This window comes from Paramisgurnus dabryanus, chromosome 9 (assembly GCF_030506205.2).
Source record: "Paramisgurnus dabryanus chromosome 9, PD_genome_1.1, whole genome shotgun sequence".
NCBI lineage: Eukaryota > Metazoa > Chordata > Actinopteri > Cypriniformes > Cobitidae > Paramisgurnus > Paramisgurnus dabryanus.
In genome coordinates this window covers 11923997-11947446 of record NC_133345.1, presented here as the reverse complement: position 1 = coordinate 11947446, position 23450 = coordinate 11923997, and the positions used below count along the sequence as shown (strand labels likewise).

The window sequence follows — 23450 nt, the reverse complement described above, 5'->3', positions numbered from 1 at the left end:
TTTATTAGGCTCACACTAAATTCTCTGTTGCACTTCCTATAAGTTCGCATTGCACGTATCTTAATAGTTGTATGCGCTGTTATGCTGGCAAGAATGGGTTGACATATCACTTTGCTGTTTTAATACAGTAGCAATGTAAAATATTCAGCAATGCCCTTATTAACTTCTGGAAACAACGCAATGCAATGTTTTTATGCGCCACCTGGTGGATATTCTGTGAAGCGAAACACATTAAGGGAAAATGGAAAGTAGCCCCCCCGAAAGCACTTGCAGAATGCTGCGAGACTCTGCGAGACGAATTGCCGAATGCCGCGGGAGAAAACGCGCATTTTTAAAGGCCACATCTGTATAAAGCCTTAAATGGCCTAGTACCTTCGTATCTTAGAGAATTACTATCAGAATACAATCCATCACGTACACTGCGGTTGCAAAATTCTGGTTACTTAATTATCTGTAGAATATCAAAAGTATCTAAAGGTGGTCGATCCTTTTCCTACTTAGCCCCTTAGCTCTGGAACGATTTGCCAAAAAAACTTTCGGGAATCAGACACAGTCAATCAATTTAAGGCAATTCTCCTTAACAAAGCATTCACATAATTTGTCTAGTAAATTTACTTATGCTGCAATAGTTAGCGTGCCCGAAAAAAAATTCACATAACTCGTCTGGGTAATATATTTATGCCGCTATAGTCAGCCTGTCTGGAACCGAGCGGAAATTAAACCACATTATTGTGTGACACTTGCATTACATGTGAAAGGCACCTAGGCTAGTTGGATTTTGTTTCTCTTTCCCTGTCTTGTCCTTATTTCCGAGGACAATGAGACTAACAGACCCAGTTCCGGCTGCCGTGAAGGTCATCTTACCACTGATCTACTGGCCTTTCCTTCAACGTGATGCCCAGCCGATGTCAAACCAACGACCACCATCTGCCCACATCTAATCTATTTATCCGTGTCTATATACATATATATTATGCTTTACTTAAAAAAAAATGTTAATAAAAAAAATCGTACCTATTATATAATATATCCTCTATAGAATCAGCTATGTCTGAATCTCTCCCAAGGGTTTTTTCCCCTCCTAGGAATTTTCATTGGCTTAACTTAGCACCCACTGATATACATTAAATTTTTATTACGCTCGCTAGTATGGTTAATCTTAACCGCTGTATTCTGCTGCTTATGTTTTTCCTGCATGTATTAATGTAAAGCTGCTTTGAAACAATTAAACAATTGTGAAAATCCACAGGTCGGGATGTGGGTGCAATATTGTGCCCCCTCCCTGAGTAAGAATGTCCTTCCTCAGTGGAATCTACCGGGGGGGGCTGTCGCAAGGAGCATGAGTTCCGGGAACCATGTGCTGGTGGGCCAGTAAGGAGCCACCAGTAAAATGTGTTCCTTGTCCTCCCTGACTCTGCACACTGTTTGTACGGGTAGGCTCACTGGGGGAAATGCATACTTGTGAAGGGCCGTGGCCAACTGTGTACCAATGCATCTGAACCGAGTGTTCCCTCGGACAGAGTATAAAGCAGGTGGCAGTGGATCGTCTCTGGGGAGGTGAACAGGTCTATCTGTGCCTCACCGAAATGTCTCCAAATCAACTGGACTGACTTGGGGTGGAGTCGCCATTTGCAGGGGCGCGCTGCTTGTGAGAGCACACCGGCCACTACATTGAGCGAACCCGGGATATGAACAGCATGAAGGGACCTCAGATGCTTCTGACTCCACAGGAGGAGTTGCAGGTCGAGATGCGTCAGGTGACCAGAACGCAACCCACCAATGGCGGTTGATAAACGCATCAGTTGCAGTGTTGTCAGTGCAAACTAAAACATCCTCTCCTCGAGTACAAGATAAACAGTCCACAACTTGAGGCAGTTGATGTATCTGTGCAGTTGCAGTGCCTTCCAAACCCTTAAGACTGCACGACTATTGTACGTGCCCCCCCACCCTGTGGTGCAGGCATATGTGCACACAACAACATGCCTGGCGACCTGTTTCAGGGGTACAAAAGACCGGAGAAACAAGGGGTCTGTCCACGGAGTGAAAGTGTGATGACATGGCAATGTGATGGTCACAAGGTGCAGGCTGATGTGCCACTCCTTCTTGGGACTCAGTTGTGAAGCAAGCACTGAAGTGGTCTCATATGAAGCAGCCTGAGTGGTGTCACATCCGCCGCGGTGCCATATGCTCCAGGAGCCTCTGAAATAGTTTCAGTGGGACCGCTGTATTGCCATTAAATGTATTCAAGCAATTCAGCACTGACAATACATGTCTTTGTGTTAGACATGCCATCAGTTCAACCGAGTCCAGTTCCACACCGAGAAAAGAGATTCTCTGCAAAGGGCAGAGCGTGCTTTTCTCCCAGTTGACCTGAAGACCCAAGCTGGCAAGGTGCCTGAGCACTAGGTCTCTATGTTTGCAAAGCATCTGACGAGCTTGTGCTATTATAAGCCATTCATCAAGATAAACCATAATGAGAACACTGCGTTCCCTCAGGAGCTCAAGAGCATCCTGATACACTCTCTTGCACTGTTTCAAAGGTGGGAGAAAATCCGACTCTGAGATTGGTAGGAGCTTTGCAACCGCCGTCTTGATTGTACACATCAACATAAGGGGGGATGCGTGCTCCTGAAGAAACAAAACCCATCTCCTCAGATCCGCAAGGGTCATGTTCCTGCAAATGGAAAACATGATGCCTCATTAGCCTGAAAAGGGAATTCAATTATCTCATCTTTTGAAGAAACCTACCCATATTTGAGAGGTAATAAAAAGAAAACAAATAAAGGTAGGATAAAACATTGTTTTTTTAAGCAGAGAGTCTGTTCTTTCATTTCAAATATTGTGTAGGAACAGCCGAATAACAAACATTCCAGACCCCCCAACTGCTACATTTGGACTGGATTTTGGTGGGTTAACACAAACAAGTGTCCAGTTTGATCAGATAAGAGGCTGCTCAGACCACATTTATGGCCGAGCTCAGTGTTAAAGTTGAGAGGAATAAGACTCTTGATTGGTCCACACAATTTTTCCTTATCATCCTCTCGAAACCCCTTCACCCCATCCAAATTCAGGCTGATCGTAAATTCCTTTAGCACACAGTATGGTTTTACAAAAGTATTGGCTAAACCAGTGGTTCTCAAACTTTTTCAGTGTGCGGCCCCCCTTGTGTATGGTGCATTCCTTCGTGGCCCCCCCAAAGAAAATTTACGACAAATTTGTTCTAAAAGGTAACATTTTAATTAAACAAAACATATTAAATTATACAAAGTAGTGCTGTTGGTTAGTAGCCTTATTTTTTAAGGGCCCCCCTGGAACCATCTCGCAGCCCCCCTGGGGTAGGGGTGTGCATTGGCACTGCCCTCACAATACAATTAAATTACGATTCATCAGGTAAAGATTCAATTCAATTCAATTCTACGATGCATCAGAATTCTACTGTACACAACAAGGCAAATTTTTCATCAGTCAAGTAGTAAAGTCAAGTGCAACTATTCTCAACAAAAACGGAAGCTTAGCAGCTTTAAGACAATGACAGTTATATACCTGAGATGAGAATTTTAAACACAGCGTAAGTCTTGTCCAGTTTCCCATTAACTTTGTAGAATCCGAAATGTGCCCATCCGCTTTCCATGGAAAAGGGTGCGTTTTTATTTAACCATCTATCGTGGTCATCTCTCTCAACCTCAGCCATCTTGATTGTTGTTGTTATGCCCCCGGAAGTAATTGAAACTTCACAACTTTATTGTCCACTCGAGGCCAGAAAATAAACAGTGATATAATCGATTATGGCCCTTTTCTGCATCGATGCTGAATCGTGCATTGCGATGCATCGCCAAATCGATTATTGTTGACACCCCTACCCTGGGGGCCCCGGACCCCAGTTTGAGAACCACTGGGCTAAACCAAAGGACAAATCTTTACATCCTTCCACCAACAAAATGGACTTACACCCATTGCCTATTGACTTCATATTTGTTTAAAGAAACTAGCATTCTGAATGAAATCCCTGTGTTATGAAAATGTCCAAATAATCACAGCTATTAACATGAATTATGCATGAATAAATAAATGCATGTATGATATGGTAAGATTTTGCTGTCATGTTTATACTTTTAAATTCAGGATAATGCCAGAGCTATTTCAGAAAGGGTTTTGTAAGTGGAAAATGCATAGATGAAATTCTAAAGATAAAGTTAAACTCTGTACTTTATGCTATGCAAATGAGTTTCTCACAGTGAAAAGAGGTGGGCCACATTCTGTGGGCTTCCTCTGATATCAACAGCTAGTCATCAGGAAAGCCCAAGATGCTAACTCCTCCTTATCTAAAGTTATAAAAGTACCTTTTTTCAGACATTCCTCATTCTGAGTCTCCAGCTGCGTGCTAGAGATTGTAACAGGACAAACCCAAACATCAAAGCTCTGAGTCTCACCCTGAAAAGAGAGACATTAGCAGAGTACCTCAAAGTTCTGAGTCTTGGGCCCTGTGCTAAGAGACTGAAACAGGACAACGCCCATCGCTCTGATTCTTCAGCCTGCTTGCTAGAGATTGCAACAGGGCAAACCCTATAGTTCTGAGTCTTCTGCCATGTGCTGAGAGAGAGAGAAGTTTCTGAATCTCTCCTTGAGATTTTTACAGCTCCTCGTTTGACAAAGGAAACTAAACCAGATCACCCACATGTTCTGAGTTTCTGGCCTGTGATTCCAGATACGAATCGGATCACACTACATTCCGAGGAGAAAGGCAATCACAGACGTCTGCAACAAGGTGAAGCTCAGAAGAGCAAACCACTTCAAGAGTCCCTTAATCTGCGTGTTCCAGATTTGTTAAGGACCTTCTGCACTGACTACAGGACCGTGTCTACGTGTTCCAGATCACTAGAATCCTCTCGGTGCTTCCCGGAGATCAGCATATTCACAGCACTTGTGTTCTTGTTCAAGGCTGTTTAACTGAACCTGACTCTTTCCCCTTTGCAGCAAAGAAAAGCTTGACATGTGGCCCCCAGACTGCTCATTCGACCGCACATAACGTTAATATCACATTACCATGGCATTGGTCTATTTTAATATTAGCTATTTACAATAGATGCTTTTCAATATTGCATAACTGATTTCTTTAATGTTTAGCACAGTGGTTCTCAACTCCAGTCCTCGGGCCCCCCCTCCCAGAACATTTTAGATGTCTCCATATATAAAACACCTGATTCAGTTCATCAGCTTGTTAGTGTGTTAATTAAGGAAACGTTTCAAACATTCTGGAAGGACTCTAATGAGTGTGTCACGACTCCTGGGTGATCTGTGGTGTGTATGTGTGCGTTTGTTTTTTACCTGTTGGTGACGGTTCCTCACGTGTGCACTTGCCCTTCCCGCTCGTTTCTGTAATAATTCGGCAGCTCTGTCTCATTTCCTATCTCTATTTATAGTCCTCCGTTCTGTCTCTCGTCACGCGCTCATTGTCATGGTCGATCGTAGTCACGCGTCCAGTCCAGTCAGTTGTTTTGTAGATCCTGTTGCTCTTCTCTGCTCTTGTCTCAGGTCCTGTCGCCGACATTCGGATGCCTGTATCTGCTCGGGATCCTCAGCCGGTGTGTGACTGTGTTGTTGTCCTCATCTGAACTCTGTCCTATTCTCCGGTGCAGCTGGGTTGCCTCGTCTTTAGCAGTTCACCAGCCTTTCCGGTTTTCTGAGGAGTTTCGTGCTGATTTGTGTGGATTACCTTTCCTTCGGAATTCCTGCCTTCAGTGAGGATTACATTGCTGGACGCCGCGTGTGGTCTCTTTCATCTCCAGTGGACTGAGGATTAATTGTGTTTTCTCTTATCTGTCTTTCTCTTCTCTTCTGAATAAATATCCTTTCATTCGCATGAGACTCGACTCTGAGTTTTTCCTGACAGAGTGGAATCAGGTGTTTCATATCAGGAGACATCTAAAACATTATGGGAGGGGGGCCCGAGGACTGGAGTTGAGAACCACTGGTTTAGCAGATAATTCTTTGATTATTTGGGTTATTAGAAATAAGGTTTTCGTCTTATCAGAAACAGAAAACATTCTGTCATAAATTCAACTCAGTCACTTAAATTTTCTATTCTTCGCATTAAGTATCATTTAGTAGTGTTCGTTATTCTAAAATTCAATTTTATTACCACTGTGTCTTCCTTGTGTTGATAATACAGTAAAGGGTTCTAGAAGCTGGTCAGAATCTCACAAAATTCTTCAGATAAATTAGATGACGAACTCCTTCTAATTTACATATCTTTTTATTTGTTGAATGATCTATTTAGATTATTCTTATTGTAAAAGTGAAATTCTTTAGCTGGTGCCCTGAAGTAGAGGAGGGAGGGGGTCATCTGACACACACACGCACACACACACTTAATGTGAAATCTCTATTGTCCTGTGCATGGCATACCACCCGTGTAAAAATCACTAAATGAATTGGTGCCCGTGTCAAAATCACTACAATTGAATGTTTATATATATAAAGAACAACAATTTCTGGAAGGCATTAAACTTTTGTGAAAATCATAAAAAAGTGGCGCTGGCTGGCAACTTTAAAAAAAAATGCTGGCAGGAAAAGTGTTAATATCATAATTATAATATTGTAATATCATTGAGCCTCCTGCAGCCATGTTACTGCATAGATATATACACTAGATGTCACCTTGGGGTTCTAAGCATGCATCAAAATTGTCGCCATCTTGGAGGGGTCTTGTCATAGGAAGTAGCTAGGTAGTGCTACTATCTCCGCCTATACTTCGAATTTATGGACGATGCCGGACTTTTGTGCTGCGAATAGATGTTAGGCCTACTAGCACTATGCATTACATTTAGAAAAGTAGATTTTCTTAATATCAAAACATTAAATTTTTTCTGGACTCCGTGCTTAATACATGTCTGACCATTGGAACGAACAAAAAAAACTAGAAAATCACATTCATGACGATTTATGGTGATTTTATTTCCGTTACACCTTTGCCTACAATGACGCTGATGAGGGGCTCCCCTGTTTCAAGATGGCGGCTCCATTTGATGCATTCGTTCCAATGAACTGCCATAGCCAAGGCGACATCTTGTGTACATATATGATGTTACGGCAGCAAAGTCCTTGATTATTACGCTGGAATAAGAATATAGTTCCTAGCCATATCGGTCTGGAAAATCGCTTTTAATTTTTCTTCGGCCGTAGTAAACGATGTAACTCCATAAGTGTCAAGTTTTATATAGGAAAAATATTGAACGTATTTGGATATTTTTTAGCCTGATATATATAGAAGATTTATAATGAATAATACGGCATTAGCTTTGTAAAACTGCTTTGAAACTAAATGTTTAGCAAAAGACACTATACAGATACACTGAGTTAAGTGCTGTAGCTTTGACAGAGATAGTTTGTTGTATCTTTCTACAATATTTCCCCAAAGATAATAAATGAATAAGAAAACCACGACTGTTACAACACTGATTTTTCAACGTACAATAAACAGCTAATAATGGTACTAAATTCTGAAGGAAAAATATTACTTGTAATGTGTGCAACGTATTGTGACCTTAGTATCAGGAATTATGAAGCTGTTGGTGATACACAGCAACTGTGGTTGTTTACTCTACCACTGTTTGGCCAGTACAGTATATTAGCATTAGAATTGTCCTGTCCATTGTGCCCTGCTTACAATTCATCTTGTACCACTCTATTACATTGTTTTGTTGCCCTACATTTGTAGTTTCTGCTTGGATGTTTAATTAAGTGTGCTTGCAAAAGCACACTTATTGTTCTTCTTAAGTTTTATTTTTCTTATTATTATTCCCAGGTAGATTTTTTGTGTCAGCTCTAGCGACTAGACCGTTTGACACAGAGACACCGTTCAAACTTTAAAATGTTCGTGCAGTACCGGTGTAAGTTGCTTGAGAAGATGACGTCACAGATCCATGTCGTTCTTCCACCATATTGGATAGAACAGAAAACCTTAAAAAAGTTTCACAGGTCACAAATTTTGTCCAAACTCCACGAAACTCCACGTACACGATCCTTGGACCAAGCCTCACAAAAGTTACTAGAAGGATTTTTGATTTTCGGAAGCGTTTGCCCGTCACAGCCCAAACTAAATGTGCGTCGCCGCTGCCAAAACAGGAAGTAGTTTATATCTTAGGAACGCTTTCACGTATTGAAACCAAACTTTGTACATGAATTTGGGTCTCCAATGTGAGGATGCACAAGATCAGAAGAAAATATTTTTTTCTAAAATTTTACGCCGCCAAACAGGAAGTAGTTTCTATCTCAGGAACGCTTTCATGTATTTAAACCAAACTTTGTACATGAATTTGGGTCTCCAATGTGAGGATGCACAACATCAAAATAACTTTTTTTTTCTTAAAATTTTACGCCGCCAAACAGGAAGTAGTTTATATCTCAGGAACGCTTTCACATATTGAAACCAAACTTTGTACATGAATTTGGGTCTCCAATGTGAGGATGCACAACATCAAAAGAACAATTTTTTTTCTCAAATTTTACGCCGCCAAACAGGAAGTAGTTTATATCTCAGGAACGCTTTCACATATTGAAACCAAACTTTGTACATGAATTTGGGTCTCCAATGTGAGGATGCACAACATCAAAGGAACACATTTTTTTCTAAAATTTTACGCCGCCAAACATGAAGTAGTTTATATCTCAGGAACGCTTTCACGTATTGAAACCAAACTTTGTACATGAACTTGGGACTCCAATGCGAGGATGCACAAGATAAAAAACATTCTAAAATTTTACATTTCACAAATCACGTTAGTGACCGCACCAGAGCAAGCACACTTTTGCGGTTCCTCTGGAAGTGCATTTTCTAGTTATGTTGGCTTGAGAAAGCCAACATACTGTTGTTGCACTTAAACTTATTATTATTATTATTATTATTATTATTATTATTATTATTATGTTGGCTTGAGAAAGCCAACATACTGTTGTTGCACTTAAACTTATTATTATTATGTTGGCTTGAGAAAGCCAACATACTGTTGTTGCACTTAAACTTATTATTATTATTATTATTATTATTATTATTATTATTATTATTCTTTTTCTTCTGAGACTAAAATTTCTAACTCTAACTCGTCCTAGAGCTTTCAAGCTACAGCCATCAAACTTTGGACAGACTTTCGGTCTGATCTGACGAGGTGTGCTATATCTTTTCTAACTGATGGGACCTTCCGAATTCCTAAACGGGGCGCTGAAACACCCCAAAATTTCCATTGACTTAACATTGAGACAAACTTTGACGGGTCAAAGCTGCGAGTGAGAAACTGGTAGAAACTTGTGGCTTACCACATTTAAGGAGGCTGACAGGCTGTGTAAGAACATACCTCACAATGGGGTGTAAGCTGTACCCCTGGGGTGTAAGAGGCCCCCAAAATTTCCCATTGACTTATAATGGGGCAGGAAACATGCCCATAAAAGGGAATAAAAGCGTCCCAGATGGAATATCTTCACTTTAGAGTGTCTTAGAGACATGGGGGTGGGCTCTTTTTACTCAAGCATCCAATCAGTCTCTTAGGATCAGCCCAGAGCTATTAAGCCACGCCCCTAGCAACCATTTTGGGTACCCTAGCAACATCTCCCATAGACTACCATTATAAAAAGCCCAGATGGATATCTTTGCACCAGAGTGTCATAGAGACATGGGGGTGGGCTCATTTTACTCAGGCATCCAATCAGTCTCTTAGGATTCTTATTGAGGTATTAAGCCACGCCCCTAGCAACAAAATATGAAGACCCTAGCAACATAATAAACAAAGCCTTATATCTCTGGATCTGAACATCGTAGAGACATGGGGGTTGGACCGTTTTACTTGTGGCTTGAAGTGTGATCATTATGGGATGCCAATTTTCTCCCTAGCAACCAAACTTAGTACCCTAGCAACGGAATAAACAAAGCCTTATATCTCCGCATCAGAACATTGTAGAGACACGGGGGTTGGACCGTTTTACTTGTGGCTTGAAGGGTGATCATTATGGGATGCCAATTTTCTCCCTAGCAACCAAACTTAGTACCCTAGCAACGCAATAAATGTTAGCTTCATGCTAGCTTCCTGCTAATCATGCTAGCTTCATGCTAACATCATGCTAGCTTCATGCTAATCATGCTAACTTCATGCTAGCTTCATGCTAATCATGCTAACTTCATGCTAGCTTCATGCTAATCATGCTAACTTCATGCTAGCTTCATGCTAATCATGCTAACTTCATGCTAGCTTCATGCTAATCATGCTAGCGTCATGCTAGCTTCATGCTAATCATGCTAACATCATGCTAGCTTCATGCTAATCATGCTAGCGTCATGCTAGCTTCATGCTAATCATGCTAGCATCATGCTAGCTTCATGCTAATCATGCTAGCGTCATGCTAGCTTCATGCTAATCATGCTAGCATCATGCTAGCTTCATGCTAATCATGCTAGCATCATGCTAGCTTCATGCTAATCATGCTAGCATCATGCTAGCTTCATGCTAATCATGCTAGCATCATGCTAACTTCATGCTAATCATGCTAGCATCATGCTAGCTTCATGCTAATCATGCTAGCATCATGCTAGCTTCATGCTAATCATGCTAGCATCATGCTAGCTTCATGCTAATCATGCTAGCATCATGCTAGCTTCATGCTAATCATGCTAGCATCATGCTAGCTTCATGCTAATCATGCTAGCATCATGCTAGCTTCATGCTAATCATGCTAGCATCATGCTAGCTTCATGCTAATCATGCTAGCATCATGCTAGCTTCATGCTAATCATGCTAACATCATGTTAGCTTCATGCTAATCATGCTAGCATCATGCTAGCTTCATGCTAATCATGCTAGCATCATGCTAGCTTCATGCTAATCATGCTAACATCATGCTAGCTTCATGCTAATCATGGTAGCATCATGCTAGCTTCATGCTAATCATGCTAGCATCAAGCTAGCTTCATGCTAATCATGCTAGCATCATGCTAGCATCATACTAGCTTCATGCTAATCATGCTAGCTTCATGCTAATCATGCTAGCTTCATGCTAATCATGCTAGCATCATGCTAGCTTCATGCTAATCATGCTAGCATCATGCTAATCATGCTAGCATCAAGCTAGCTTCATGCTGATCATGCTAGGTTCATGCTAGCTTCATGCTAATCATGCTACCTTCATACTTAAACATACTAACAGCCAGATAGCCTACTAAACTAAACTTATGTCAAACCGTTTTAAACGTTCAGGCTACGCTTTCTCAAGCCAACATAAAGTTTGTCTTCAAACTTTACTATCTAGTTATTATTATTATTATTATTATTATTCTTTTTCTTCTGAGACTAAAATTTCTAACTCTAACTCGTCCTAGAGCTTTCAAGCTACAGCCATCAAACTTTGGACAGACTTTCGGTCTGATCTGACGAGGTGTGCTATATCTTTTCTAACTGATGGGACCTTCCGAATTCCTAAACGGGGCGCTGAAACACCCCAAAATTTCCATTGACTTAACATTGAGACAAACTTTGACGGGTCATAGCTGCGAGTGAGAAACTTGTAGAAACTTGTGGCTTACCACATTTAAGGAGGCTGACAGGCTGTGTAAGAACATACCTCACAATGGGGTGTAAGCTGTACCCCTGGGGTGTAAGAGGCCCCCAAAATTTCCCATTGACTTATAATGGGGCAGGAAACATGCCCATAAAAGGGAATAAAAGCGTCCCAGATGGAATATCTTCACTTTAGAGTGTCTTGGAGACATGGGGGTGGGCTCATTTTACTCAAGCATCCAATCAGTCTCTTAGGATCACCCCAGAGCTATTAAGCCACGCCCCTAGCAACCATTTTGGGTACCCTAGCAACATCTCCCATAGACTACCATTATAAAAAGCCCAGATGGATATCTTTGCACCAGAGTGTCATAGAGACATAGGGGTGGGCTCATTTTACTCAGGCATCCAATCAGTCTCTTAGGATTCTTATTGAGGTATTAAGCCACGCCCCTAGCAACAAAATATGAAGACCCTAGCAACATAATAAACAAAGCCTTATATCGCTGGATCTGAACATCGTAGTGACACAGGGGTTGGACCGTTTTACTTGTGGCTTGAAGTGTAATCATTATGGGATGCCAATTTTCTCCCTAGCAACCAAACTTAGTACCCTAGCAACGGAATAAACAAAGCCTTATATCTCCGCATCAGAACATTGTAGAGACACGGGGGTTGGACCGTTTTACTTGTGGCTTGAAGGGTGATCATTATGGGATGCCAATTTTCTCCCTAGCAACCAAACTTAGTACCCTAGCAACGTAATAAATGTTAGCTTCATGCTAGCTTCCTGCTAATCATGCTAACTTCATGCTAGCTTCATGCTAATCATGCTAACTTCATGCTAGCTTCATGCTAATCATGCTAGCATCATGCTAGCTTCATGCTAATCATGCTAGCATCATGCTAGCTTCATGCTAATCATGCTAGCATCATGCTAGCTTCATGCTAATCATGCTAGCATCATGCTAGCTTCATGCTAATCATGCTAGCATCATGCTAGCTTCATGCTAATCATGTTAGCATCATGCTAGCTTCATGCTAATCATGCTAGCATCATGCTAGCTTCATGCTAATCATGCTAACATCATGCTAGCTTCATGCTAATCATGGTAACATCATGCTAGCTTCATGCTAATCATGCTAGTATCATGCTAGCTTCATGCTAATCATGTTAGCATCATGCTAGCTTCATGCTAATCATGTTAGCATCATGCTAGCTTCATGCTAATCATGCTAGCATCATGCTAGCTTCATGCTAATCATGCTAGCATCATGCTAGCTTCATGCTAATCATGCTAGCTTCATGCTAATCATGCTAGCATCATGCTAGCTTCATGCTAATCATGCTAGCATCAAGCTAGCTTCATGGTAATCATGCTAGCATCATGCTAGCTTCATGCTAACATCATGCTAGCTTCATGCTAATCATGCTAGTATCATGCTAGCTTCATGCTAATCATGCTAGCATCATGCTAGCTTCATGCTAATCATGCTAGCATCATGCTAGCTTCATGCTAATCATGTTAGCATCATGCTAGCTTCATGCTAATCATGCTAACATCATGCTAGCTTCATGCTAATCATGCTAGCATCATGCTAGCTTCATGCTAATCATGCTAGCATCATGCTAGCTTCATGCTAATCATGCTAGCATCATGCTAGCTTCATCCTAATCATGCTAGCATCAAGCTAGCTTAATGCTAATCATGCTAGCATCATGCTAGCTTCATGCTAATCATGCTACCATCATGTTAGCTTCATGCTAGCATCATGCTAGCTTCATGCTAATCATGCTAGCTTCATGCTAATCATGCTAACTTCATGCTTATCATGCTAGCATCAAGCTAGCTTCATGCTAATCATGCTAGCATCATGCTAGCTTCATGCTAATCATGCTACCATCATACTAGCTTCATGCTAGCATCATGCTAGCTTCATGCTTATCATGCTAGCATCAAGCTAGCTTCATGCTAATCATGATAGCATCATGCTAGCTTCATGCTAATCATGCTACCTTCATACTTAAACATACTAACAGCCAGATAGCCTACTAAATTAAACTTATGTCAAACCGTTTTAAACGTTCAGGCTACGCTTTCTCAAGCCAACATAAAGTTTGTCTTCAAACTTTACTATCTAGTTATTCTTTTTCTTCTGAGACTAAAATTTCTAACTCTAACTCGTCCTAGAGCTTTCAAGCTACAGCCATCAAACTTTGGACAGACTTTCGGTCTGATCTGACGAGGTGTGCTATATCTTTTCTAACTGATGGGACCTTCCGAATTCCTAAACGGGGCGCTGAAACGCCCCAAAATTTCCATTGACTTAACATTGAGACAAACTTTGACGGGTCAAAGCTGCGAGTGAGAAACTTGTAGAAACTTGTGGCTTACCACATTTAAGGAGGCTGACAGGCTGTGTAAGAACATACCTCACAATGGGGTGTAAGCTGTACCCCTGGGGTGTAAGAGGCCCCCAAAATTTCCCATTGACTTATAATGGGGCAGGAAACATGCCCATAAAAGGGAATAAAAGCGTCCCAGATGGAATATCTTCACTTTAGAGTGTCTTAGAGACATGGGGGTGGGCTCATTTTACTCAAGCATCCAATCAGTCTCTTAGGATCACCCCAGAGCTATTAAGCCACGCCCCTAGCAACAATTTTGGGTACCCTAGCAACATCTCCCATAGACTACCAATATAGAAAGCCCAGATGGATATCTTTGCACCAGAGTGTCATAGAGACATAGGGGTGGGCTCATTTTACTCAGGCATCCAATCAGTCTCTTAGGATTCTTATTGAGGTATTAAGCCACGCCCCTAGCAACAAAATATGAAGACCCTAGCAACATAATAAACAAAGCCTTATATCTCTGGATCTGAACATCGTAGAGACACAGGGGTTGGACCGTTTTACTTGTGGCTTGAAGTGTAATCATTATGGGATGCCAATTTTCTCCCTAGCAACCAAACTTAGTACCCTAGCAACGGAATAAACAAAGCCTTATATCTCCGCTTCAGAACATCATAGAGACACGGGGGTTGGACCGTTTTACTTGTGGCTTAAAGTGTGATCATTATGGGATGCCAATTTTCTCCCTAGCAACCAAACTTAGTACCCTAGCAACGGAATAAACAAAGCCTCATATCTCTGCATCAGAAAATTGTAGAGACACGGGGGTTGGACCGTTTTACTTGTGGCTTGAAGTGTGATCATTATGGGATGCCAATTTTCTCCCTAGCAACCAAACTTAGTACCCTAGCAACGCAATACATGTTAGCTTCATGCTAGCTTCCTGCTAATCATGCTAGCTTCATGCTAGCTTCCTGCTAATCATGCTAGCTTCATGCTAGCTTCATGCTAATCATGCTAACTTCATGCTAGCTTCATGCTAATCATGCTAACATCATGCTAGCTTCATGCTAATCATGCTAGCATCATGCTAGCTTCATGCTAATCATGCTAGCATCATGCTAGCTTCATGCTAATCATGTTAGCATCATGCTAGCTTCATGCTAACTTCATGCTAATCATGCTAGCTTCATGCTAGCTTCATGCTAATCATGCTAGCATCATGCTAGCTTCATGCTAGCATCATGCTAGCTTCATGCTAATCATGCTAGCATCATGCTAGCTTCATGCTAATCATGCTAGCTTCATGCTAATCATGCTAACATCATGCTAGCTTCATGCTAATCATGCTAGCATCATGCTAGCTTCATGCTAATCATGCTAGCATCATGCTAGCTTCATGCTAATCATGCTAGCATCATGCTAGCTTCATGCTAATCATGCTAGCATCATGCTAGCTTCATGCTAATCATGCTAGCATCATGCTAGCTTCATGCTAATCATGCTAGCATCATGCTAGCTTCATGCTAATCATGCTAGCATCATGCTAGCTTCATGCTAATCATGCTAGCATTATGCTAGCTTCATGCTAATATTATGCTAGCTTCATGCTAATTATGCTAACTTCATGCTAATCATGCTAGCTTCATGCTAATCATGCTAACTTCATGCTAATCATGCTAGCATCATGCTAGCTTCATGCTAATCATGCTAGCATCATGCTAGCTTCATGTTAATCATGCTAACATCATGCTAGCTTCATGGTAAATCATGCTACCTTCATACTTAAACATACTAACAGCCAGATAGCCTACTAAACTAAACTTATGTCAAACCGTTTTAAACGTTCAGGCTACGCTTTCTCAAGCCAACATAAAGTTTGTCTTCAAACTTTACTATCTAGTTAGATATGATACCTCATCTGTTATAAGTGTATTCGTTTTTATGTTGTCTGATATGCAGATTTGTGCTAAGCTGTCCAAACGATGGACAACGCGATGTCGCTTTCTTCCATTTGTAATAAATTGAAGGTAAAATATCCAATCTAACACAAAAACGTCAGTTTTCACACCCCTTGGACAATTCATTTGTATGACTTGCTAAAATAAGGTAAGTTAAATACAGCTCATTTTTTTGAAATGAAACATCACAGAAATCGAAAATTAATATTTATTTATATCTTCAATCTTCCCTCGAAGCTCTGAGAGTCCGCTCAGAAAAGCTGTCAATCACAAATGTCATACATAATGACATTCCCCGTTTCTATAGCATCAAATTACTAGCTAAAATTAAACTTGTCACAAAAATTAACAATTGAACATCAGTGTAACTACCTTAGGGCACACTCACACTATCCAAACCAAACCGCGCTCGGGCGCGTTTAACCCCCAAAGCCTGGTTTGTTTGACTAGTGTGATCGCTCTGTTCCACGCCCGGGCGCAGATTGGTTAATCGCGGCGCGGCCGAGTTGCAGAGGTGGGCCAGACTGCAGTTCATTTGGGCTCAGGCGCGGAGGGCTGTGGTGTGAGCACAATCGCACCTGAGCGCAATTCAAAAGGTGAAGACGTCAGTTGCGCAACCACTCACCTTCATCTGCCTCCGTAAAAACCTTTTGAAGCGAGCAGCGGGGTTACGTGAATGTCCGAGCTGCACATGTGACAGATCAACTAAGCAATATGATGACATGTGAGAGGGCTGTCTGTAATCGCGCACCAAACGACTCCGAATAAAAAACACAGACTTATCATTACGGTGGGTTCCAGTGTTAAGAGAGAGCTTTACTTCCTGCTTTTTTCAAAACAATCGCATCTTAATGACGAAAGCGCGCCCGGACTCGGATCGATAAAAAGTACAGTGTGAGTCCGTGCACCTGGGGGAGTAGGGAGGGGTGACAATCAAGCTGGGGCATGGTTTGGTTTGGATAATGTGAGTGCGCCCTTAAAGGACCAAAACCATATTTCTGAAAATTTATTGGAAGTTTTTATTGTATTTATTTTTTAATTTTGACCTGAGTCCCATTTGTTTGCATGAAGGGGACGGGGTTTATGACTTGTACTGCAGCCAGCCACCAGGAGGCGATCAAAGAGCCAGCAGCTTCACTTTTTAGAATGTATGAGGCACACCCGGAATTTGAAGTTCACAAATAAACAGCAGAGTGCACTGCTGAGTTAAATGAACATTAAATCTATAAATCTATGAATAGCAATTTTTGATGCCATGGTTTCTCTAAATTTAATCCATTTTAATTGATGAAGTGACATTTATCAAAATCAACCAAATATTCTGTAGACTATATCATAAGTTAGTTTTTTGAACAATGATAAAACACGGCAAAGATTGTATGGGCAGGTTAGTTTATTTCTCAAAATGACTTAGTTTGTTTTTTTTCTCATCAAATGCTGCTTAGTATTTTGTTCGGGCCTAAACAGAATGATGTAACATTTGGGTGCAAATATGCAAAGTAGTAAGCTAAAGCTTGAGGCTAAAATAGCAAATATCTCCACAGCTACAGTAAATTTTCCAGGAGAGCTGACATAAGCTGGGATAAATGTGATCCAAACAGCACAGAATATGAGCATACTAAATGTGATGAATTTAGTTTCATTGAAGTTATCAGGCAGCGTCCGAGCCAGAAAAGCCAGAATGAAGCACAAAAGAGCCAGAAGACCAATATAACCCAACACAGCCCAAAACCCTATAGTAGAACCCAGACTGCATTCAAAAATTATTTTTTCTTTATAATATTTCATATTTTTGTAGGGGAAAGGAGGAGATATTGTTAGCCAAAGCACACAGATAACAACTTGTATGAGTGTAAAGGCAAAAACACTGAGTCTCTGTTGTGCAGGCCCAAACCATTTCATGACATTACTTCCTGGAAGTGTGGCCTTGAATGCCATTAACACCACTATTGTTTTCCCTAAAACACAGGAGATACAGAGGACAAAAGCGATCCCAAAAGCTGTGTGACGCAACATACAGGACCACCTAGTGGGGCGACCAATGAAAGCAAGTGAACAAAGAAAACACAAAGTCAATGAGAAGAGCAACAGAAAGCTCAGCTCTGAGTTGTTGGCTTTTACTATGGGAGTGTCCTTTTTACTGTGAAACAGAATGACCAAGACCAAAGTTAATCCTACTCCAAACAGAGAGAAAAAGACTAACACTATACCCATAACTTCTGTGAATGACAGAAACTCTACAGCCTTTAACACACATTCAGTGTTCTCAGTATTAGACCAGTATTCCCCTGGACACTGCTGGCAGTTATTTGAATCTGGAAAGGAAGTTGTGATCACTGTAGTTAAAGACAGGATTTTACGTATGAACACCTTTGATTAGAAACTGAAGACTAAACAATAAAAGGAAAACACAAAAATAGCAACTAGCCACTTTTCTTTTGACCTTGGAGATGGTCTGAAGTTTACCTGTCTCATTACTGATTTCTCCATCTGCACATGTAATACAGTCATAACAGCAGACAGGTCTTCCTTTCTGTGCAGCCTTCCTTGTGCCTGGAGGACAACTCTCACTGCACACAGACCTTGGTTTCTACATGGAAAAAAATATTGTACATAGTTTATTATATGGACTGTATAGAATTTAGATGAATGTATCAGTATTACTGAGACCATTTTGAAACTTAATGTGGAATCAGTGTTGATGTATTTTGTGGGAAGTAATTTGTGATGTTAAGGAAATTGAGCATAACTACTCGTGTTCAGCAGTTCTGATGATCTTTTCACCCATCACTGCCCTCTGCTGTAAATTTGGCAACCTCATGTCTAAATTTAAATGATTCAATGTAACTTAAACCTGACAATGCCACTTAATGTCATGAAGATATTAGGGGTGAAATTTTAGGTTATTAAAAAACATCTTTAATTCGGTTAACCAAGATAACTAATGTTTTTTCCTTAAAGGCATTCTAAGCGAATCTGTGAGACGTTAGTTTTTGTTGACATTTGAATTGTTTTCAAACAGACGAAGCGTAGCTAACCCCTTCCCCTTTCTTCCGTGCTTTCATGAACGCGTTTTTGTGGTGCTAGGTTTGGCCACTATGTTGTTATTGCCGTTTGTGAATCCTGGGCTGTCCACAGAGATCGCGTTTTTTTACAGTTTGATCAGCAGATAGGCAGCAAGCAGATGGAGGAGATGTTTACTGTATGAAACAAAAAATGTTTTATGGTCTAAAACGCGTCAATTCGCTTAGAGCACCTTTAATTTATTCACTGAGTTGTAAAGAAGTCTGTCACAGTTTTTCCTTAAAACTTACTAGAAGTTTATGGTATACAAATAAAAATGGTTTTGGGTGTGGAAACTCATTTTTTAATGCAGTGGCTTTTAATCCCTTCACATAGAGCAATGCAAGCATTCTTTTTTTTTTTTAGATTTTTTCTTTTTGTTCCCCATTTATTACAAACAGCTAGGTTATGCTAATTTACCTCCAGTTGTCCTCCAGCCCAGATTATGTTTTCAGTATTAAGTACAAAGCGCTGGTCAGGGGGCAGTGAGGCATCATAGTAACCCACTGCTTTAAACTGGATTGATCCATCTGAGTCCTGCTGCCAGTTCACAACTTCATACTGGGCTACTGTAGCACCAGTGCTGTCAAACCACACACGATCTCCAAACTTTACAGTAAAATTTACTTTTTTTAAAGCCTCAACCACCTAGTGAAAATAGATTTTTAAACATAATTATTGAGGAATTTATACATATTAAATGTATATCCATGTATATACAAACAGAAATCTTTCTCTATCTTAGTTTTTTACCTGCTGTGGTTGTATTGTCAGGCCTTTCTCACAACCTTCTTGTTCTTTGCACTTCAGTAGATTGTGTAATGCATGAGCCACAGCATACACTGCTTTGTAGACATTACTTGTATATCTTTGCTCAGGCACATCGTCAATGTAATTTTTAAGCACAAACAGATCCTGATACCTTCTGCAAATTTCTACATATTGAGATGAATTCCCTTCTCCCTGTAAGCATGGAAAAGCTTTTTCCCAGAATTCTTTAATTACATAATCTAAAAACCCTTCAATTTTAATTTTTCTCATTGCAAACCCTAGTGACCCTCCCAGCACTTGAAAACTCTTTGGTGTAAGAAAACTCTTTGCTGTTATCCATGCCTCTACGCCAATCATTTGGATGCCTGTAATGTTCTGAATATATAGCTGTTCAAGTAGATTCTTCATCTCAAATCCTGCAAGAAATGCAACAATGACTTTTGCAGTGCTTTGTTTTATGATGTTTACCACTTTTAGGAGTTTTTCATGCTCTGTTCTGTAAAATTTCACAGAGTACTCGACACAAATCCCCTCCTCCTGTGCTGTATTCAGAAATGTGGCCATTCCATTGTTTCCATAATCATTGTCAGTGTTCACAGCTCCAACCCAAGTCCAGCCAAAGTGTTTGACCATGTATGCAAGTCCTCTGCTCTGGTGATAATCACTAGCAATAGTCCTGAAGAATGAAGGGTAATCTCTCCTATTACTGAGACACTCACACGTGGCTGAGTGACTTATCTGAAGAAAAGTAAATGCACAGGAAATAATAAAAAAAACTTGTTTGGTAATTCTGTGTGAAATCTTGTTATCATTCCTTACCACTGGAATTTTGAAAGGTCCTGTGGTTCTGGACAAAATCACTGTGGCAGAGGACTCTGTTTCCCCTATAACAGCATGTATTGGAGGCTTTCCATTGCATCTGTCTCCTGCTGCAAACTCCTGACCATTCATCACTGCCATAGTTGCACTCATAGAAGACAGTCTTGATCCACAGGTGTCAAAGATTTTAAAGCCGATAGAAACATTTGGGAGCAAATTTTCACTTCTGTTAATCTCGTCAATAGCAAAGATCATGATTTGAGCCAGTCGTAAATCATGTATATTTACACTGTGAAAACATTAAATTCGTAGCTTTAATAAGTACTAACTCAACAGGTAAACAAGGTAGGAAGGATATGTGTGTTTATACTAATTAATATTAAATATAGTTTATTTATATATTTATATAAGTTGTAAATATATCTAAATACTACAGTTTAGTTTACATTTAAACGTTCAGTTTGAATTAAATATATTGACTGCTGTAATTTTACATTTAAATTCCAATATTACAAACCTGGAGCATATAAACTGAGGTTTTTCTGTAAACTCAGATGAAGATAATGTTTCTTTACTGTGGATTGAAATAAGAGTTCCAATAGTTATGTCTCCATCCTTAGACAGTAGTGGGTTTTTGGGGTCTCCCATTTTTCTGCAAAGATTGTTATCTTCCTTTGCATAATGGTAATGGATGAGAAGTGTGCATAGAAAGATAAGCACCCCCATGATGAGTTCAGCTGCATCTGCCAAATGCAGTTGACCTGATAAAGTAAACTCACTTTTATACACATAATTATTATGGGTGAATTGTTGTGGCTAATGATAAGGGGAGGGCATGAGGCAGGTAAAAAGGGGCGGAATGGAGTGCAAGTTTGGAATATAGTTAAATATACTGACACTCCTTTTTGTCTGACAGGAAGTATGCTTTCTGTTTGGGTGTGTTGTCTCCAAAGTGTTGAGTGCTCTTGTTGCTCCAGACTAAATGTCATTATGTACAGTTTCCTGTCTGACAGATTAGTGGGCAAACACGTAAAATTTAATAAAACACAAAAATAATTCATTTTTGCACATGGAAAGCAACAATGTTTAAATAGGCATTCATATGATGATTGATCGGCCAAATGTATTCTTTAACCTCCTGGGGTCCAAAAAACGTGGCGCTGCATTTTGACGTGTTTTCTCATTATCATAGCAGAATCAACTTAAAATACTCCATCATTAATAATCATACACTTACATGTTTGACATCATTTGAAACTGTAAAGGGTCTTCTTTAATTTGTGTACATTCACAATAACAACAAATCTTTGTGTTTTTGTAAAATAAAGAAAATTAACAGGATGCGCATACAGACATTTCTGTCTCCGCCAGCAGTATCTCAAAAAACTTTACAAAAATCTATTGAAACTCTGCGAATACTCGTCACACAAACATGATACACATAGCAAAAGAAAGTCTGAAATGTCTACTTTTAAACAAGCTTATTATAATCGAAAACAAATATTGCCTGTTTATATAATCTGTATTGAGGTAAAGAGAGTACAGTTTTTCCTGGCTGACTTTATTATCTCTAATGCGGTCACGCTCACAGGCGGTACCCGCTGTTCATATGGTAATGAACAGACAAACAGTTCAAACAATGACAAACAAAGCGTAGATTAAAACGTGTTTTATCAGATTTAAAGACTTTACCACATGTTTGGATGATAAACTTTATACACACATGTGGGGAAGATCTTCATTTATGTCTGGACATTGAGGAAGAGAAGCGTTTATCTTTAACGTTACCTAAGAAGAAGAACAATTGGAGACGAACTGGAGGAGGATATATCCCTGAAGTAAGTAACAGTTAATTTATCCTCATTTATATTTGCTATCATGTAATATGCTTCTGGCTTGTGCAGTTCAGCCTACATAAGTGACCTCAGCAGACGGCACACTTCGGATTCAAAAACTTTCACATTGTTTTCAAACGAGGACACGTGAACTCACGTAATGGCGTATAACTTTTACATGCCGTACAGTGTTAAACAAAGTAATTCACTTTTGTATCATTCATGGCAAATTTCAGTAAGGCTGCACTACAGGATCTTTTAAATGTGTGCTGTAATATGATTCCATATACTGTTTACATGCAACACATTGCGCTTTACACGCGACATGATGTTTTATTAACAAAGTTCGGGAGGAACATGTCAAATAAAATACCTAAGTGACTTCAGCTGTTTTCAATCAGTAGTCAATGGCACCAGCCGCTTTCAATCGGTAATCAACAATACACCCAATCAGCTCGAAAGCAAGCCATATATAAATCACAGTTGAACTCACTGAAAATCCTTCGCATCTTTCAGAATGTCTGAGATCGAACTTTATCTGTCGGATGACGAATCCCTCTACTCACAGGAGGCTTCATCCGTGCCAGCCACCCCATCGAACGCCTCTACTCCAGTAGACAACTTCGTCGAGTCTCCAGCTCCAGTGCGTGGTCGCCAACTAATCCGCGCTGATACTCTCATTCCAAAGAGGAAGAGAAAGCGTTCACCTCCACCGACGAGACGCAATTCTTCCTCCTCGTCCGCATCATCTTCCCCCTCTTCACCATATTCACTGGCCCAGCCAACCATTCCAGCAATAGGGAAATGGACGGTGCAAGGTCTGAGGCAAGCTCTAACTAACGCGGACATCCATTACCCAAGAAGAATGAACAAGGCTGAATTATATGACTTATTCTCAAACCTGCAATCAACAAACGTCCCTTTAAAACCCCATCACCATCGAAAGTCGGCAAAAAAGCCACGAGGAAGACAAATAATGTTAATCCACCTACCTCTCAGGATTCCTGCACCGTAAGACCAAAACTCAGTCGACATCCAGGTAAGAGTAATGAGCCCCCAGCAAGCCTGGGACGATCTCCAGACGTAATACCCGCTACACCGCAAC

General features: G+C 40.4%; 1 protein-coding gene across 1 annotated transcript; it reads right to left on the bottom strand.

Annotated features, from left to right (window-relative positions):
• Positions 1-17267: 17267 nt before the first annotated feature.
• On the bottom strand, positions 17268-21173 carry LOC135773996 (extracellular calcium-sensing receptor-like). The gene is made up of 6 exons (XM_065283927.2): positions 21028-21173; positions 20511-20799; positions 19674-20429; positions 19341-19568; positions 18324-18447; positions 17268-18172 (listed from the first exon to the last, which is right to left on the bottom strand). The coding sequence occupies exons 1-6, from the start codon at positions 21156-21158 to the stop codon at positions 17268-17270; spliced, it is 2433 nt and encodes an 810-aa protein (XP_065139999.1). The 5' UTR covers positions 21159-21173.
• Between the last annotated feature and the right edge of the window lie 2277 nt (positions 21174-23450).

What these genes read in the sequence shown, in the direction of transcription:
- LOC135773996 (XM_065283927.2), bottom strand. Translation starts at nt 21,158, where the DNA reads ATGGGAGACCCCAAAAACCCACTACTGTCTAAGGATGGAGACATAACT. An exon ending in GGGCTGGAGGACAACTGGAG is followed by an intron (nt 18,448 to 19,340) that starts GTAAATTAGCAT and finishes TTTTCCATGTAG; the next exon opens with AAACCAAGGTCTGTGTGCAG. An exon ending in AGAAATCAGTAATGAGACAG is followed by an intron (nt 18,173 to 18,323) that starts GTAAACTTCAGA and finishes CTTCCTTTCCAG; the next exon opens with ATTCAAATAACTGCCAGCAG.